General features: G+C 39.5%; 1 protein-coding gene across 2 annotated transcripts in view; it reads right to left on the bottom strand.

Moving 5' to 3' along the window:
* Positions 1-1,449: 1,449 nt before the first annotated feature.
* The window catches only part of GPD2 (glycerol-3-phosphate dehydrogenase 2), a 64,136-nt gene continuing 45,003 nt past the window's right edge, over positions 1,450-20,582 (bottom strand). For both annotated transcript variants that reach the window (XM_055718762.1, XM_027807389.2), the window contains exons 9-17: positions 15,873-16,066; positions 13,087-13,221; positions 12,671-12,846; positions 12,022-12,153; positions 11,406-11,564; positions 8,729-8,841; positions 8,555-8,633; positions 8,336-8,434; positions 1,450-4,585 (exon numbers count right to left, since the gene is read on the bottom strand). In XM_055718762.1, the coding sequence (XP_055574737.1) occupies positions 4,460-4,585; positions 8,336-8,434; positions 8,555-8,633; positions 8,729-8,841; positions 11,406-11,564; positions 12,022-12,153; positions 12,671-12,846; positions 13,087-13,221; positions 15,873-16,066 (1,213 nt within the window). In that variant the 3' untranslated portion in view covers positions 1,450-4,459. The remainder of the gene's footprint in view (positions 4,586-8,335; positions 8,435-8,554; positions 8,634-8,728; positions 8,842-11,405; positions 11,565-12,021; positions 12,154-12,670; positions 12,847-13,086; positions 13,222-15,872; positions 16,067-20,582) is intronic.

Raw genomic sequence — 20,582 nt, 5'->3', positions numbered from 1 at the left:
ACAGCAGGCTAAAGGCTTGCTCAGGGGAGCAAAATTTAATCTCTGCCTCTATTTGCAAAATAAGAAGAGGCGAAATGATCCCAGCACATGCCTGCATCAGCGGCATCTTCCGAGTGAAGAAAGTATCGATTCTGAAACGCAGCCTGTAATCTCCAGCCACAGCAGCCCTGCACATGCTTTGTGCAGCCAGTGCTCCTGTGTCAGGGTACAGGCATGCAAGAATGGGGGGCTGGTGAAATGGGGGAACGAGGAGTAAACCCTTGACGCAAATACACCTACAAATCTGAAAACCCTTCTTTTTCAGTGAGGACAAACAGCACTTACTTAGCAGCAAAGATTCATCCCCACTGAAGATGGTTTTCTCTCCTCAACAGATGCAATCAGTTCATATCTGACATGGGAAACACCCAGCTCAGGCACCAATGCTTAAATATTAATGTTGCTATGATATTCCGTATCATATTTCTAAAACAGGCTGCAAAGCGCAAGTGAACATAAGTTGCAATAAATCTGAATTTTTGAACGTTCAGTGGAGAAATGGTGCAAAGCCAGGGAACCCAGCCCCAAAACACTGTTCTAGAAAAACTCCTATTCATTTCAGTTCTGCCTCGAGTAGCAAATTCAGGATCATGACCCAAGGCAATTTTAGTGCTGCGAAGTATTTGGGACAAAGATGACTGTAGCAAACGTTTTCTGACATATTGCTTACACACCACAGATTAGATAAAATTCATAATCTTTGTGATTATACTTGGGAGGTTTCCATCCTGTTTATTTCTGGGGGGGACACGCTGAGGGGAGCTACTCTGGCCGCACGTACACAACCCCCATACTCAGTATAGCTACATCGCAGTTGTAGAATATCCTTATTACAAGTGTAAATTAAAACCTATAAAATAATATGTAGATTATAAAAAATGTGTTAAAACTGATAACAGCTTTACTGATTTACTGACAATGAAAATATATAGCATTTTTCCTGTCAGAACATTTATCAACACATGGCAACCCTGGACTAACTTGACATGTAAAATGATCAAAATGGATTACGAAATCTCTTCCATTCATTTCTATTGATTTTAGTTATGATAAAATTCATCAGTGTGCAAAGGAACACTTGCGACTGGCATTTCTCCCACACACACACAAAATCCAGGCCAATTGGCTGGCTGTAATTTTAGTATGAGATGGCTGCAGAATGCCTTACCCTGCATGTCACCAGCGAACGCACACAGTTCCTACATCCCAAGAATGCTAAGTGCTGTATTAACTCCTAATTTTCACTTTTAAACTACGAAGTATTAAATTCTGAGCTAAAATGGGAAAGCATGGATAAAATTATGTTTACTACAAAACATCTATCTGAACATTTTTCCTTTAAAAATAAACTTTTTCAAGGCTAATCAAAGTTATTTTTGTAACTGCCATAACAAACTGCCAGTGAAGGGACCATTTTTAATCAGTTTTATTGATTCATGCTTTCAGTTCTTACTCTGTTAAAAACAAGGCACATTAAATACATCTTCTTATTGCTCTATAAATGCATGCGGCTCATTCTGTATATCAAAAGTAATAAATAACGGCAGTAAAACACCAAGACAGTTATAAAAATGACAACCCAGCCTCAAACACAGTATTTAACAGTTCAGTCTAGAACAGTAACCTGACAAAATATGTAAGTGCCACACGTAAAACTTGCGGTGTGTATACATGCGTGTACATATATAGATATATTTGTACACACATGAACACGCTGCATGTATATGCATCCCCTGCCCCCAAAGCGTGCAGATTATTTAGGACAAAAAATCAACCCCCCCCATCCGGAAATCCAACTCCCATCTTAAAAAAAAAAAAAAAAAAAAAAAAAAAATTACATTACTGTTTTTTCCACCTAGGATCAGAACAATGGAAAACAGTGACATTTTACAACTCTTTCTACAGTACATTCACAAAAACAAACAAACAAAAAAAACCCAAAAAACCCCCCACCCCAAACAACAAAGCCATCACTCCTGAAAACAGATGTGAGGTGATAAATAAATACTTCTAGATTTTTTCCATGCATAGATTTAGCTGTTTTAAGTAACACGTGCAATCTTCTCTTGTTACACAAGGTAGTCATACGAGATCTTGCTGTGCCATACAAAAGAGCCGAGAAGCATGACAGTAAAGTGCCTGAGATGCAAAGCAAATTCGTATCGGAGGACACACATATAGCCATGAATATCACAAAGTCACATTCTGTATGCAGCATTACTAAAACAAGAGAACAAAGAGTATACTTTGGGTACAAAGCAGAAAATCCTGGCTTTACAGGTAAACTTGTATTATTAATTCTTAACAGTGCCATTTATAGAGTGGAGAATTTCTCTTTAAACCGTACAAAAGATGTTAAATATTGTAAATATTCTTCCTTATGTAGCCTGGAAAAGGTCTCATTACTTTTATTTTTTTTTCCTCCTTTAATTATTGTGAATCATAAAATCCTAGCCCCTTTCCCTCCCTACCTTGCTCACTGAACCAAAATAACCTGTGTATTGTACATTCACTTCCCTCCAATTCTGCAGCGTATGTAAAATCTGTTACCGTGCTCTTATCTGAAAAGGGTTTTAGAAATACGAAGCTGTGTCAAACACTACAAACTTAACCTGAATATACTGGAACATATTTCAAAAAGAAAAGTTTAGAGGACCACAGAAAAAAACCCCTTTGTTCATAAAAAAATTCTCACACGGTCGAATGTTCTAACTCCTTATTCACCTGTGCCTCACTAGCACAGGACTTGAAGCAGAAAAGCCACAACCTTTTAACAATCTCTGCATTTTGGTACAAGGCAGCATCAAAAAAAAAAAAAATTAATATGCAGAAACTATCTGAAAGGCATTTTACCCAAGACAATCTCCTTCCCTCCAGATTTTACCAATTTTTTGGACTGACAGAAATATAACCAGTACTGGATTTTAAATGAGGCTTGCCCATTTTTTTTATCTGCTATTTTTAAACACATGAATTTTAAATAATTTTTTTTAAAAGGACTCACCTCCTCAGACAAACACAACATCTGCACTTACTATGCGACATACTAACGCTCCTCAGCATCTCCATTTTGTGTATGTAATAATTTCCCCTTTTAAAATATCAAAGTAATCCTTGGTGTTCATTCCTGTATTGTTCTTTTCCATTAGTGAAAGTGGTGATATCAGTTAAAATAGATCAGATTTTACACAAGTATAAATTCTGACATTTTGGAACTGAAGCTTGGTTTGAGTGGTATATTGGTATTTACACTGAAATACTAGAATAGAACAACAAATTCATCAATAAACTATTCTTACATTTTTCCCTTCCTTGTTCTATATTAAGCAGAAATATTCCATCTGACCTCAAACCTAGTCAGTCTAACAACAGAAAGGCAAATAGCCACATACAACATTGTTGGAAACAGCTCAAGTGAGTGGTCCTAATTTATTTATTTTTTTTTTAAATTGATCTGCTGAAAAATAGCCCTTTTGCTTTTACAGAAAAGTTAGTGGAATGCAAAAAACATTTCATTTTGTTTCACGTTGTGGCTGAGCATTTTTAAACAAACAATTAAGACTGTCACACTGTCAAAACCTGCCACCTTCTACATATAACCAGTGTTTGTCCAAAACTTGAAACAGTATGAAGCCCTTTACAGCACAGAACACCACCTGCTAGACAACGCTATTTATTAAGGGAAGCTTATTTTTATTAAGATGGGAGAAAAGAAAGCTGTCTCCCCTAGCTTTTAACTAAATTATGAGCTTGGGTGATTAATCAAGATGTCTTGCAGTTTTCCAGTTTCATACTGCTGATATTTTTGTCTGGCCAAGTACTGGTACCACTGAAATAACAGAGCACTCGAAACAGCAAAACCAACCACCTACAGAAGGCTCATGACAGTTCCTCACCGTAATCACTACCTCAGGAAGCGTCAGTTTTGTTCCTTCTGTGATACCATCTTCAATCCAAAACATCAGCCTTCCCTCGCTTTCTCTTTGCTGAAGAGGACAGATCAGCAGCTTTTAAATACTAAACACGTTTTTTCACATTTAAAGGCAGGATTCACTTTCTGAGCATCATTGTTGTTAAAGGTAATGGTGATATAAAAGTTAATGAACAAGGCAGTATCTGCACACGTGCTTGTGCGTGCACCCAAATCTTTCTAGACCGTATTCCTGAACTCTTGTTAATAAACCCATCTAAAGAATATCCAATCAAAAAGGCCACATACTGGAGTATTAAGAGCTGCACAGAAAACCATTAATAATAAAAACAAATGCACCAACGTATTTTTGTAAAGAGCTACACCGATGGACTGATACTGGTCATCTCGGACACACAAGGACAGTCAGAAGCACTGGAATGTTTTTCAGCAGGGACGCAGCTATGTGGCTCCACCAGCTGCAGCTGGGAGCAGACATCGTGTTTGAACTCACAGTCCGCCACCACTCCGGTCCACCGGAATCACCATCCGCTGGCGCAGATTCTCCTCGGCAGTCTTCATCAGCACAGCCAGCCGGCTTCCAGACACGTGGCCCTTCTGAATGGCACTCATGAGCTTAAGGTAGGAGAGGGAGAGCATCCCGTTAACTCATTTGCAAGACAAAGAATGAAGGTAGAAGGTACAGCCCCTGATGGCCAGGCCTCAGGAAGCAGCCAGAGGGACACGGGGTAACTGGACCAAACCCACAACCAACAGCAGTCCCTGAGCAGGCACCGCACCAGCCCTCTGCTGACAAGGCTTAGGGGGCACAGACACCAGCTAGGTGCTACTCCCTCCTCCGCACGAGGCGGAGTGGAACTGCTGGCTGTCCTGCCCATGGGCCACCAGCGGTGGACACTGGCACACTTCCAGTCTAAACAATGACAGAGTTAATTACTTTCTCCGTGAGCCATTAGCAAGTGTTAATGAATATACAGAACTGATTTTTCCATACATAAAACAAAACTGCTGTACGGTTTCAAAGACTCACCTCAAAGCTCATTTACATTTTCCAGAAATATCAGTGAAAGTTTTGGCCAGGCATGGGTGGCAGGAAGAGCAGAAGTACTAAATATGATCCACTTGGAAGCGACGGTGCAGGCAACCAGCAACACCAGCTTTTTTTCAGTGACATTTAAGAATGCAGGATAACCCATGTAACTGCACAGGCTTGGGGAGGGGGGGGTGGGGTGGTTTTTGTTGTTTTGTTGTTGTTTTGGGGAGGGGGGGGTGTTGCTTTTTTTTAAAAAAACAAAACAAACCTGAAAGATGTAACTAACAGAACACCATTCCTCACCTACCATTGACCCCAGACCATACACCTTCCTCATTTGCCCTTCTTTGTAGGGATAGTGTACTTGACTTCCACAATTCTTTCAAATCCAAATTCCTTTATAGACTTTTAAAACTAATTTGCCTTTAAGTCCTGGAAACTGGACTCAGCTCTATCTTAACGAATACACACTAGTGCTAAGATTTTAGTTAATTCTTTTTTATCCCATGGATAAAGCAAGCATTAGACTTGAAATTACATGCAGTCAGCTTGTCAAAGACTACTATGGAAAGCAATCGGCACTTAGAAAATGCAATTTCTTACTCCCACTGAGTGCTAAGAATCCTTCAGATTTCTTTCCCTCTATAGGAAAACCTATTCATTAGATCTGCAGCTGGACCTATGCAAATGTGGCATCAACCCTGTCAAAGCAGGAACAAGTGCCAGGGAGGGGAAAGGGAGAGAAGGGACCCCCGTGCTTTACAGACCCAGCTGAGGATGGCAAAACCTCCCTGTGTTTTAAAGGAGCTTTGACTACCCTGTGCAGCCCCGAGGCAGGACAGATGACAGAGCTGGGAAGGAGAAACCCAACAGCAACAGCAGTAGCTACTGCCAGCAAGGGAAGCTGACCATTGCTTGGGCTTGGCGTTCTCCCTTGGCTCCCTTCCCGCTTCCAGAGCAATCCCTACACACGGACGGGAGGCCCTACAAGGAGAGGCACTGCTCGCACACCCATTCACCCCGCTTGACAACACACCTGACTACCAGTGTGTCCGGTCGGACTACACTGCGTGCGCTGTGTGGAAGCGACCACAAAAAAGATGGCTGATCCTCTGGCACTGCCATGAAAGCAAGAGTTTCTGGTACAAGTGTCCGTCAGGTTGGGAAACAAGCTTCCTCCTGATTTAACATGGGGGGGTGGTGCATTTATGTACCAAAACTAATTCCCAAGGTCCCCCTCGTTTCTTAAGCATAAATGACAACAGCACTAGGCTTCTGTGTGCAAGTCTCTGGAAAAAGAGTCACTGCAGTAAGACAGCTCCACACGCTCCTCAGCGCTGTCAGCGCTCTGCCTCCCTGCTGCGGTGGAACGACCTGTTTGTATTAAATGCTGATCAATGCAGTCCACTTTCTCTGTGTGAAACACCTGTAAGCCGGTGAAACACGGTGTCTGCTGGGACCAGTCCTCACAAGACCATTATTTGAGTTACATTGGCAATCTGCAGTTGGCCAAATGAAAGCCCTTGGCGTTGCCCTGCTCCCACCTGGAGAGCTATGCAGCCACCCTGGTACAACGTGTTCCTATATTCTAATATAAACGTCCACAAATATTTGCACATGGCTTTCCACAAGCATTCTGCGGTAAAATGCAATTACTTGAAAGTTTTCAGAAAGCAAACACAAAAGTATTGGGAACTGACTTAACAGATCCATTAAAAAAAAAATTAAACAAACATTTAATGTATTTTGTTCCTTCCATGGCAACCTCCTGTTAATGTTATTACCACGCTTCTCCTTAGCACTTGGCTACGCAGCAGCTCCCCATGTGCTGCTCTCTGCCTCTACGGGAAAGAGGTGCATAGGCACAAGTGATCATTACTGCAGGGCCAATCACTAATGTTAAATATTTAGACTGCATTGTGAAATATACAGAAGAAGCCACAGAGTTACACAGTTTTACAAAAGTAATTGTGAAACTACACCAAAACAGTGACTTGCCTTTTATGTTTTACGGATATTATGACTCAGGGCAGGCAACCCCTAATGAGACGGTTCAGCACAGTAAAGCAAAAACTCCAGAAAGCCACCAAAAATCCACAGAAGACATAATTACTAGTTGTTTCAGCTTCTTAACAACAAGGTATCCAAACTAACCAAACTGTAGTTTAACACAGCCCTTACAATAAACGGTGGGTTCCCCCCCCATCAATGAAAAGTTTTCACATGCAAAGGGATCTAAGACAGAGACCCTTTTCAATAGCCAGAAAAACAGCTGCGATTTTCTTTTATATTTGAATACGTAAGCACAAACTCCCAAAGCCATTGTTTCTTCTTTCCTCCCCATGGTTTAGTCAGGGTATTTTTTTCCTCTTACCCCAACTGCATTTCATTTACCCAGCTAAATTGCTGCATTTTAGGCAAATAAATAGTCCTTTTTTCTAATGCTGGACACAACCTGTGAAAATTTTCTGCATTTAGATTCAACAATGCTGCTCTTATCTACAGCTCATCTCGAGAGAGACAATTACCATTTCCTTTGCCTTGATCTTGTTTGTTTAACTTGACACAGTGAAGAAAGGGCTGACATTGACCAAAATCCCCAGCATTAATTTATCTCATGTTCGGCATTCATCATTGCCACCATGCAGGAAAGACATGGCAGGCACTTGAAATACCACACCAAGAAAGGGTCTACAAAAACAAGGCTGGCGGGCAAGCTGCACATGCAAGAGGAGCTGGGCAAACAAACATTTCAGTAGCACCCTTAATTTTATTTTAAAATCCTGCAAAAAGTAGATGTGTGGTTGTCAACGTAATGTCTTCCATACAAACTGAGATAATGTTAGCCAATCCAGGAATTAAAATGGGATTATACTGACTGGATGTGCTTTAACAAGCTCATTCTTTAAAATAATCAAAATAGTTTAGAAACTCTAATCACTTAAAAGACCCAGATAAGTGCCAGTTGCATAGCTGTGCCATATACCTTCCAATGGACAATTCTAACATATTGAATATATTTAAACAGCATTTCTGTATTAAAAAAGCCAAATTCAGGTCTGTACTTTGTAAATTGGACCTGTTCTTTGGGTCCCATTGTTTCTGTACAAGAAAAAAAAAAAAGCTGAATTTCAAAGTTGCTTGACGATGGCTCTGTGTGTCACTTATCTTGTGATCTGGCAAATAGCATGAATATTCCAGCATTTAGCCAAGTAACACTCACATAGTCTACAACCCAGCCCTTCAGCAAAGAGCATGTGTGTGTGGAAACGAAATACTTATGCCTTTGTTCATTAAAGTTACAGCTTATCTTGTAACAAAGAAACACCTACCTGCAAAAACTCATTGAGTTCAACCTGTCCATTTTTGTTCAGATCTACTTCATTTAGAATATCATGAAGTGTATTTTCAGCAATTTGCACACTGATGCTCTAGACAAAATAAAAGCACAGAAGTATGTCAACTGGATTGTTCAGCACTATTTATGCCCCACTCTGAAATTCAGATAAGAGGCTTAAAAAGGAAACTAAAAGAGCACGAGGAAACGTTACCTCCAAGACACGCTGTACATCCAGTATAGTAATAAACCCTTTCTTGTCCTTGTCAAACATGTGGAATCGCTTCTTGTACCTGCAAGATAAGGATTATCAGTGGGAAAAACTGCACTCAGAAGAATGACAGGTATGAATTCCAAGCAGCACAGGGATCTCTTTTACTTTACTTACCTTTCAATATCTGAAGGCAGTAGACTGATTTCAGAACTGTCTGTTAATTGATCCGATTTTACTTTGTAGCCCATTTCATAATAGAGAAATTTTTTAGCAGCTTCAAGTTCTTCCTGCAACAAAAAAAGAAAAACTGTATATCTCAGGAATAGCAAGTTCTTACACAATTATTTTTAATGTAGTGTTTCTTAGATTCTTCCACTTAACTAGAACTTAACTAAAGTCCAAAAATTAAGCAGATGGTAGCTGAAAAGTATTAAAAAAATAAATTAGGCTTAGGCAATTTTTAATCTTGAAAAGAGTTACCAAGTCTAGTTAAGACTTCTAATTACTGTGTAAAAGCTTTTAGGACCATACCACGCCTTCAGTCACAAATGGTACTTCTACCTATTTCATGAAGAATGGCACTTGCAAGTCAGGCCCACAAAATGCCATTTGAATCAGAGCTCATATCTTAGCAGAATGTTTCACTTACCTGTCTAAAATCAGGGGGAAAAAAATACTGGCTCAACACCAGGCAAGTTCTTTATGTTTTGAACTAGTTTTCCTGATGGTAATGAAATTAATTTATTACCTGAAAGTTCAGCGCGAGGCCTTCCATAGCCAGGTTTTTTAATAAGTGATAAAGAACTGACATATATGAAGTACTGTCAAACGCAGTTCTTTCTACAGCAATGAGTATACCAAATAGGGTTCTAAGAGTGATCAAGCATCTGTCACATGGACAACAATATTAAATGGTGTGCGCTGCAGTTAACAAACAAGAGTAAGCATGCTAAGTAACAGCAGCAGTAGCAGTAAAAGATTCCTAGGCACGTACACGTAAGCCACTTCATCTAGCAAGGACTTGTTCATGAAGGCATATTAGGAGACCAACTAAACTATACCAGACTACTCTTACATACTTCAATATAAGCACACAAATTAGCCTTAAAGTCCCAAACCAACAGAGATTTATTTAATGGTCTTACTAAAAGAATGCTCTTCTGGATAGGCATTGAATTGCCTCGTCCGTCAAGCTGAAATATAGCCCATGCTGTAGAAAAGTAGCACTTCAAAATGGCCCGAGACTGGTTACAGAAGGGATGCTCAATAATTAAGGTGGTCTAGCTTCTTTTGAAAGAAAAGGAGACTTTTCCAAAAGAAACCTCAGCTGACATTCAGAGAATGCAGAGGCTGCCTTGCTAGCATTAGTAAGCCCACACAAGCCACAGGCGGCTTTGTAACTTACAGGTGCACACAGTATTTGCTAATTGTTCTTCCAGCAGGTTACCGTGAGAATGGGTGCCGAACTACCCAGCTACAGGCTGTTGGAATTAAGGCTGTCCATGCAACTTTAACATCGTGCTGGTTTCAAATTCTTTGCTTTGCAAGCTTCCCATTTTCTAATCTATTGTTATGGAAGAACTGATATAGCTATAACACAGTCAATTGTTCTATCAGCAAATCTCATTGGGTATGGGTGAGACACATCTAACTTCAAACACCTCTGACTATGAGGTTGCTCAGCATACATGCATGCCAGCAACACAGGTCACATCTGTGACACAATGGTATCCCTTTCTTTATGCATTCCTGTGGGAAGGCTTTAGGATCACAGCAGGTCCCCTGGCTAGCAGGATTCTAATGAGCTCCTTCCAGAATGTTAATCAAAATTCTAACTGGCTAAAAGGTTTCAGGAACAGTCCAATGGAAACTTCCCATCCCCTTTGGAGTGGAAGAGCTAGGTAAGCATTCACAGGTTGTGTTTGCTTCTGAATCAAAGAAGCCCTGAACCACATGTTCCGTTAGGGTACAGCACTCCTTGCGCTGCCTTTCCTCCGTCATGCTCTTAACAGCATTGCAAGCGCAGCCTCCAGTATTCTGGGCATTTATCTTTTTATGACAACAGAAAGAAGTGATAATCGGTAACTTACATGATGTAATAGCTCAGAAGGAGCAAGATTCATGTCAGTAAGTGGGATGTCTACATCTAAGCTAGTTATCCAAGGTACTCCTGGCAGTTTCTGGAGATCTAAACAGGGCTGTAGGGTGCAATTCAGTGCACGCACAGCAGATGCCTTCATTAGGGTAAGTCATCTGAATGAAGTTTGTTTACTACAAAGCAGGCATACACAGCAACCAGCTCAGAGAGAGACAGCCTGTTACGACACTGAAAGTAAAAGAGAGACGAGTACACTGAAAGTAAAAGAGAGACGAGTCCCATGCGGTATGTCTAAGCGAAGACCCACTGGGGGCAAAGGAAGCTAACAATGACCTTAAACATTGATTTAGGCCAGAGATGGTGCAAACTCAGTATCATAACTTTTCAAAAGTCACAGCAGACAAAAAGGAGTGACATGGATTACAAGATCCTCCTTTTCTGAGGCAGATCTGTTGAAAAGTACCAGTAAACAAAATATTTGAACAGGAATTGGATAGCAATGCGAAGTCTGCTTTCGTTTTTAAAGCTGGGGAACAACAGGATACAGATTTCACTTTCCCCTCCACCCCCCAGCCAATACCAACTCATTTCACAGCTATTTTGATAAAGTCTTTCTAATGAAATACACCAAGTGAATCATCCTGTCAGGGAGAAAGCATCACTTGAAGTTTTCTATTCAACTGATTTAGATCGTTAACATGGAAACTACTTAAGAAAAACAAAACAGTTTCAGATGAAAAAGGCCCTTTGTACCTCTTTTTTCTGCTCACTCCAGTGAAGTTCTTTCCCCATTATATCTACGATTCTTGGCAGGGCTTCCTCTGCAGCCTGAACATTCAGAAAGGCCAAACGAGTACGTCGGGAAATCATATCCACTGCCGTGCGGGCATACTCTTTAACACCATAGACAACCTAGAACAGTAAGACAAAGGGGAAAAAATGCAGATGAGAAAGTAGACAGACATTGTCAGAAATTATGCTTAGTGTCACAAACCACTCTGGTGGGCTGGCTATACAAAATGAACTTTCTGTAACTACTTCACACCCAGCCAAGAGCAGGGCTTGAAAAGCTCCCTTTTCCTTGAAACATTTTATAAAATGCATCTGGCATCAAACATGTATATATGAAATAAAAAAATAAACATTATCTAGTTATAAATATTTAATTATATATATTAAATATGTGTGTATATAAACATAAAAATAAAGCATGCTTCAGGGAAGAGAAGAAACAAGAACAGAAAAAAATTCTGGACCTCACCAAAGGAAAGGGCTTATAGAGAGGTTTTCCAGAGCAAGACTGACCTGCTCTAGAACCTGTTTATCCCAAGAAGAGAATCAAAGAACATTATATAGTTTTTCCACGTACCTCAGCTTCAATATAAGGAAATTCTGACACAAGACGCTTCCCAACAATAGGCCATCTCTTTCCTGTAACTTGGGCTATTTTGGCCACTTCAAAAGCCTTGTCACCATAGGTTGAAGCTAGATGCTGAGCCACCTATGGAGTTCAAAACAAATTCAATATGCTTCTGAAAGAATAACAAATATACATGTTTTTCTTGTCAATTCTCTTATCAGCAATAAGAAACAGGCTGAAGAAGTTATTAGATTTTGATTGTGTGGGAAGAAACTATTTTTGCTGTGAATGGGTTAGATCAGCACTGACACCACTGCGTATGTATCAATACAACTGTGACCAATGATGCTCCGCTCTTCTGCTACGCTGTGATCACATCTGAGGTATAGATTTTGTTGGGCTCCAAGACGACAGACCCCAGCATGTCAGAACATTTTAAAGCAGGAAATAGTCAAGATTAGGAGGAAGGGAAAAGGGAAGAAAAGAAGAACAATTACTAAAATGTATTTTTGTTAAAACTATCTTTGCCCCAGCCAGATAATAAGCTCTTATTAGGTTCAACAGACCTTTGTACAAGTTATGCTGATATTAAATTTAGTGGAAAAACAAAACCCTCCAACACAGAAACATCAGAGCATCAACAGACACCATGACTCACCTCACTTTCAAGTCCATAGTCTTGGACCAGCCTAATGTAGAGAGTGGGACTCCAGTCCTCAGCCCCTTGTAGCTGCAGTCTAATAGTTTTACTGGAACCTGCCTTCAGATCATGTGCCTGAACAGCTGCATCGATGGCATCCTGTGCCATGGCACGGTAGGTTGTCCACTTCCCACCTGTAACCACACATTTACTTCTTTATTTGCGGAATGCAAGAAGAATACAAAGGCAGTATGTACGATATATATTTCACATCTTCATTACTAGACTTGCTCTAAAGAGCCAGTCATGCTACCACTGACAGATCATTATCTAGTCATAGGTACATGAAGGATTAACCTGTAACAAGAAAAGTTTTGAATAAAATACACTGGGAAAGCCCAACAAAGCTATACCTCAAAGAGAACTTCCAGTACCTGCTATCGTGACAAGGCCACTATCGCTAATGGTAACAACATGATTCCGGGATATTGACTGTGTGTCTTTGGAGTTGGGGTCTGTGACCAGAGGACGAATGCCACTCCATGCTGCCAACACGTCTCCTCTTCTCACTGTCCAGAACCAAAGATCAGCCAAAGTCAGCCAGGAACTGATGGGTATTATTATCTCCTATCCCTCCCACGGTCCTTGTGGCATTGCCTCCGAGTAGATACCTGCTGTGAAACAAGGACTGTACCACACAATGCTTGTTAGCTGAGCAACTCACCAAGCTGGAGAAGATTCTCCAAAGTAATGGAATAAGCTGGGCTCCAGAATTAAAAACAGCACTGCCCTGGCTGGTATCAGTAATATTCTCTAGCCCAAAGCAATATCAGAGACAGAAAGGTCTGTTTTTCACACGGTTAAAAATCCAACAAAACAGAGACATCCTGGGAATGGATTGACCAAGAAAGATTCAACTGCTAAATCCACTGATCAGCTCAAAAAAAACCCAAACCCAAAAAACAAACCCTAACAGAAACAACACAGAGCCCCCAGCACTAAGTCTTCTCCTTGTTTGCTTGTGCTGACAGGACAGTCATACAGAACCACAGAAGATCTCAAGTTGGAAGTACCACTGAGTCCAACTCCTTACATTACATTTCAGAAATCAAAATCAAGTTCTTTCCACATGAGTGTAACATTTGCTTTTAGGACTTCAAAGGTTTTCCTCTAGCTTGTAGGTTATTTTTCCAAGTTTTCTTCTTGACAAGTCATCTTTATCCACAGCTTTAATCATAAGTGCAGTTACACAGATAGACATGGAGGAAATTTATTGGCAAGGTTGTGGCTGGCTGTAGCACATCCCCAAAGCTTGTACCCTTACGCCAGTGCTTGTCACGGCACAGCAACCCAAGAGAGCCCAGCTGCCTTGTCAAAACCACCCAACAGAAGTCCACATCTCCTAACACAACTGCCTCTTGCAGCCCTGCCTTCTCTTCCTCCTTATCGCTGCATCAGGAACACCATGCCACTCCACAAGAAGCCTGACCTAACGGCCATTTACTACTTTGTTGCCCTGTGCTACTCTTCTGCTTCCTATCCAGTTACAGGTATATCCCCAAGACCAACCCTGACTTCTCAGTAAACTTGGAGGAAGAAAACCTGAAGGCATCAAGTAGTCACAAAAGCCCTTCCCATTTGTAGAGAAATACCATAGCCTCCAAAAGTCACCTTTTTAAATATAAAAAACATTGGACAAATAGAGAATTTAATGAAATTAATTTTGTTGCTTATTAAATTTGCAATATTAAGATTGACAGATTTACTTTATACTGAAGTCTTTGGAGCATATTTTTGTTACACAACTTTCAAATAAATGGTAATTGAAAATCAGTAAAAGGGTGTAAAAATATCCCCCAAAGAACACCAAATAGATTTCAGAAATCAATGGTGCTCTGCCAGCATGTTTAACCTGCCAAAATGAAGTGTTAATCACAGAAATAAGATACCATATTACGTTTATAAACTAATGAAACTAGAAAAAGCAGCATGCGTGACACTATAATTAAACAGTTGGAACACATCCAAGCCTGTGTAAGTTGATAACCCTGGCACTGTCTCTGGCAGCAAAAAGGCAGGTCTGCAGTGAGTTGATATGGCCAGCACAGTTGTTAATTCAATAACAACCAATCTATAAACACTGCTAATTGCATATGTGAAAAACAGCGTGCACCTAGGTAGGTTTCATTCAAAAGAATTAAACACTTCATAATGTACTTCTGTAAAATAACTTGCAAAATCTCCATCTTATTCCCATTCTTAACTCTACCAGTCTGGCCTACTGCACTTACTTATTATCGACTTCTGCTGAAGAAACTCAAGGTACATTTCCTGAAGACTTTTTTTGAACTTCACACAATACAAAGCCATCAATTATCCACTTCAGGAAACAAGTAATCTAGCATTTCCAACCTCCAGACAGCAAGTTTTCCTAAATGTTGCAGAATGTTGCAATGTTACTGACCCAGTGCTTTTCAGATTTATTTTAATGCTGCTACTACAACAGAAATACAAAAGTACAAATGCTTTCACAGAATAATCAAATAAAACCCATCCTCACTATGAAGGAAAGAAACATCTCTCCTTTAAACCAGCATTGAGTCAAAGCAGGCCAGCATCTTACAACAAATGTGTTTTCAGCTCAGCTACCGAAGGCAACAACTATCAACAAGTAATTTTTATAAACTCGCCTTTCTTCCCATTGTACTTTCCCCTCCCCCTGAAATCTGACACTATTAGATATTCACCATATCAAGAAAAGTAAATTCTAAGAATAAAGTGCCTAGAAAATGGAAATAAAAACAAAGACATGGGAAAAGTCAGGACAATTTTCCCTTTAAGAAAAACAGGTGAATCACTTGATGTACTTGTGTTGATGTATGACCAAACTGTCCCAGTCCTGCAAACCTTGACCAGAATGACCTGGCCGTGCAGCTGGACAGCTAGCCCCAGGGAGGTGAAAGGTATGTGAAATCTGAACATGCAACTGTCAACAGATTCGCATTTAAATAGTCCAAGTAGTGCAGGTATATCGGGCAAAGCATCATTTTATAGCTCATGATGACACTTGTGACCCACCTGTTTTAAAAACTCCCAGATGCACAAGAACCATAGCTATCAGAGTCACAAAAAAAACGGAAGACAGACAGCACTTACTCAAACTGAAATGCCACAGACTCATCAGTACCTTCCCAGGGAAAAACAGCTGACAAAAGTTTACCTTCAACATCAACACTAAGGTAGTTGCGCACTTCATTCAAAATGAAGTTTATATCTTCTTCTGTTGGTATGGGATGGGAAGTGACATCAGTTGGGCTGTCTGTGGTCCCTGCAATAGTCATCTTCTCCCATGGCAGGAAGAAAATCACTCTACCATCACTGGTGGCTGGGTCAAGCAGACCCATATTATCAGGGCTGAAATAAAGAAGGGACATGGTTCAAAACAGGTCAGGCATATCCAGGGATTCTGGTTTTGCACACCTGGTACCCCAGATAAGGTATTAGAATATTACCTTTGTTCTTAGATCAAATTATTTAAAATAAATAAATAAAATTTTTAAAAAATCAGAGATTTCACATGTGGCCATGACCTGACTTTATATGGTAGTCCCAGAAGATCTGAGAGAAATAAGGCCCTTGAATGTGATGCTCAGATATTACTACAATTTGATTTCCTAAGCAAGCTAGTAGACCACAACCTTAAATCGAGCCATCAGGCCTTTGGCACGTCACATCTCCATTCACTCTGGAAAATCTTGCTCATTGCAATTTCAAATACAAACATTTGAAAATTTTAAAACAATTACTTGAAACTCATTAGAAATGAACAACTGCTTTTAATCAAAAAATGGACAATCGTCTATATTATGCCACAAAGGAAAGGGTAGGCTGAAACGGAATGCACAATAAAATGGAAGAAGTAAGCACAGAACCCCAGTACTGTTTTGATGCATCTAGGTATGTCACATGAAAGTTTAAAGATGAAATATTATTAACCCAAGTTATCAATTATCTGCACCCTAAACAGAAGACAAAAGACATACATAATCCCAATGACTTCTACACCCTGTATTCACAAAGAATGTAGGGCAGGAGGGGGCGAGCGTTAGCAACGGACAGAAAAAGTAAAGAAAATAAGAGAACAGCAACAGTGAAATCATAAGCATTATGAGTACATTTGAACCCTAAACTTCCAGTGATACCACAGCCCGAGTTTGTTAACCACCTGCCACTTCAACAGGGATGAGCACCCACAGACTCCTGAGGGATTCTGACCAAGAATTATACTCTGAATGCTCCCCGCTCTTGCATTCCTGAATGGGGAATCGTGTTTTGAGGAAAAAAAAAAGACAAAAGAGACACTAACTGGATACTGCTATTCAGAGATTTTTCATTTGTTTATGCCAGTACTACAAACAGAATGATTCAGTAAAATGAAGAAAAAACTGTAATTCTTCGTACAGGAAAATTTATGTATCAATGTTTTCTGGTATAACATCAAAACCAAAAATAATCCTCAGGTACAAAACCATTTATCCTCATGAATTATTAAATAGCTCTGCTTACATTTCAGAAAACAAAAGGCTTCTATAGACATTTCAAAGTAAACAGCTTTTATATATGAAAACATTTAAGTTGCCCCTTTTTTTGTTCATTTTCATTCAAAGGAAAGATGTGGACTTCCCTTTCAGGTGCTGGAAGTCCTTGTAAAAACATTTGCAGTCTGTTTAGCAGTCTTCAGGTTTTGCATCTGTTTCTGATAATGGAAGGAGGCTATAGGAGGTACATGGAAGGAGGATGGGGGGGTATGTCAGTGGTGGTAAGGACCATCAGAGGGGAATAATTCAATGGACTCAAATAACTAGTAACAGAATAAGCTGAAGGCAGACAAAGACCTGCTTGGATATCAATTACCTATTCAAGAGAGCCACAAGCTGAATCACTGAATATTTTGTTTTTAGGAAGTCTGAACTGATTACTGAAGGTAAGTTTTCAATATCTGGAAAGGCTAGAAGAGAAGCTGAAAATTTTATACATAGCATGTATATTAGAACTTTTTTAAATGATATTTATAGACAGCTTAAGCATACAGTTGGAGAAGTACAATTTAATAGGGGAAGTCAACACAGATTTGTGAAAGGTAAATCGCGTCAGACAAATGATTACTTTTTAAAATGAAAAAGCTATTGATTTAGAGACAGAGAAAACTAGAGATTTAATATACAGTATCAGAATATTCAGAAAACTTAAAAAAAGTTGTACTTTGAGAAAATGTCTAATGTGATTTTGTAAAAGCTGTTAAAAATAAGGAAGAGAAACAAGTAAAGACTTAAAACTAAGTTTCACCGCAACACCTATGGACTGAAGTGTTTTCCATCAGATTACACAGCAAATGATAAGAAAGGATGAAACAGTTTTCCATGTGATGATTAACTTACTGAATTAATGACTACCAGCTGTCCTGGTAAGCGCTCTCAATTTCCTATTACTATGCTTGTTTCATCTTATATAAATAACTGAAGAGCCACTAAAAAAAATGTAAAATAAGGTGCTTCCCATCAAAAAGAAGCATCCTAATACCTAAATACTGGCTGTTCTGGAATGTCTCTAGAGTCATGCCACTACACACCAAGAATAATTCTGAAACAACACATTTTTATAAGACATGAATTCTTATGATTACAGAATGGATGCGAGCTACAGCAATATCAGCCATTGCAAGATTTCTCTAGTAATTTTGAAAGACTATAAAGACTACTAACATGGGTAAGTTCAGGATTGTAAACTCTAATATGAGGTATAAATTAATGTCTTTACACGGAAATAAGAGTAGCAAATGGTCTTGGAGTATAATACAGATGGCTCTGAAGTGACTGTCAGCAAAACAAACATCAAGGTACCCAGCCTAACGATAAAGCAAGAGTATGATATTTAAGAATTGACTGAAAACAACTACTTTTTAAAAAGCCTCCTTTCCTAAAAAAAAATGCAGTTAAATTGGGCAATATATGTCGAACATATGAGAAATCAGGAAGAAATCTTGGAAAGAGATGACTGAAGTATACATAGAACGTAAGAAGCTATAGACTACTGAACTAGACAAGATGATTCAGCTGAAGGACAGATCTGAACTCTTGAGCTTGAAGTCAGTACATGGTTCATTCCTAGACATTAAATATGGCATTTTACAGAGCAGACCAGATACACGGAAACCTCTAGTTGAAGAAGCATTTGACCAAAGCACCACAAATGCAGTTAAAGAACAAAAAAGTATCTTTTCGTAGAGTAGAACTAAGGTTTAACACACAAGTTTACCTGGAATCTGGAATGCAGAGCAGAGAGGAAAATTCAAGACAGACATAAACCATCTGAAATTTGGCAGAAAGAAGGGGAAAAAAGTACTGCATTCATAGACGCATTTCAGGCAGGAAGCCTATCTGAACAAATGCAGCCAAAATCCTGTCATTTTAGCAGATAACATACTTAAACAATAGGGAGTGAAAGAGACTTGCATAGCTACTAGAATAGACATGCACGTACTAAAAATAGAATTAATGGGAGGAGGAATAGTGGGACTATTAAGGAAGAACCTAAATGAGTAAGAAACCCATGGGAAACGAATGCATTAGGTTAGCATCAGTTTTACAAAACTTTAACTATGTTTATATATAAAAACCTCTACCTGTTAAAAAAATGTTCATTTGGGTAAGCATGGGCCAAAATTCTATAAAAGATTTACCACAAGGCAAATGGACACACTGAAATTACAATCTTTGTTTGTTGAGGAATATTCCTTGGCACCAGAAGACCTGATACAACTAAGATTAAATAACACAAGTATTTTCTATTTAGCAGACAGCTCCTTGGTTTAAGCTATCCCACTTCAAGGAAATTCAGTACAGTTTTATCTAATCAGCTGTTCTGTGGAGGCAGTATGTGGGTAGATACTATTTTACAAGAAAAGTAATGCCCACATGCTGACATACACAGGGGAACAAGGAGAACAAGAATTCTCTGTAATTCCAATTAAAATTATTAAGTTATTACAGAATAAATAAATTAGAGCCCTCATACATATCAAGCCATCTTCAACTTTGAATTTACAAAGTGAGTCAAAGTCTTAAACCTTTACATGTTTTTGCTGTAGGGCCATAAAATCAATCACACATGCCCTTCTCATAGTATATGAGCAAACCAGGATTACAACCCATTTCCCCACGCTGCTAGTGCTTTACAGCTGCTATCAGGCCATTTTCCCATTTTTCATGTGGAAAGACACCAAAACCCAAAAAAGGAACAGCATGCAAGAGTGATCTTACACTAGGCCAAAACCACCTCGATTTTACAGTCTATGGTCATGCCCTGTTGGGACAGCTCCAGCAAAAGCCACCATGTTGTGCACTGAAAGTCTAAATTCATATTCACAGAGGAGTGCAATGATGATATGGAAGGCATTATTGTAAAGTGCACTGTATCAACAGAATTGGGATAAGTCTATAAATGTGAATTTCCATTAGGATGCTAATGACTTCAGAAACCAAAGGTAATATTTGAGTTTCAACTGACATAGCTTATGTGGTAGAAAGGGATTTGGTTCTGTACAGCAAATAAGGAAAGAGAGCGCTCTCAGAGTGCCACGGGAACCTCTTCTGCAACAAGGGCAGCAGAGGGAGGCAAGTCCTTTCCACCAAAACAACCATGGGTGTGTGTCCACCGCAGTGTCAGAATCTAATCATGTTATTTTGAACTACTCATTACAGTGCTTACGTGCTGCATTCATACTTGCTACAAGTGGAGTCGTAATGTGGCAGGGTATAGTGGCAGAGTGTCATTGCACAGACAGCTTTGTATTTAATAGGACAAGAGTTTTTTTATGAAGGTGGCAACCCCTCCGGAAGGTTTCATATGCTTTTTTGTTTTCTTAAGGTGG

The sequence above is a fragment of the Falco cherrug genome, chromosome 8 (assembly GCF_023634085.1).
Source record: "Falco cherrug isolate bFalChe1 chromosome 8, bFalChe1.pri, whole genome shotgun sequence".
NCBI classification, from domain to species: Eukaryota; Metazoa; Chordata; class Aves; order Falconiformes; family Falconidae; genus Falco; species Falco cherrug.
The sequence above is the reverse complement of the archived record's forward strand: the minus strand, read 5'-3'. Positions and strand labels throughout refer to the sequence as shown.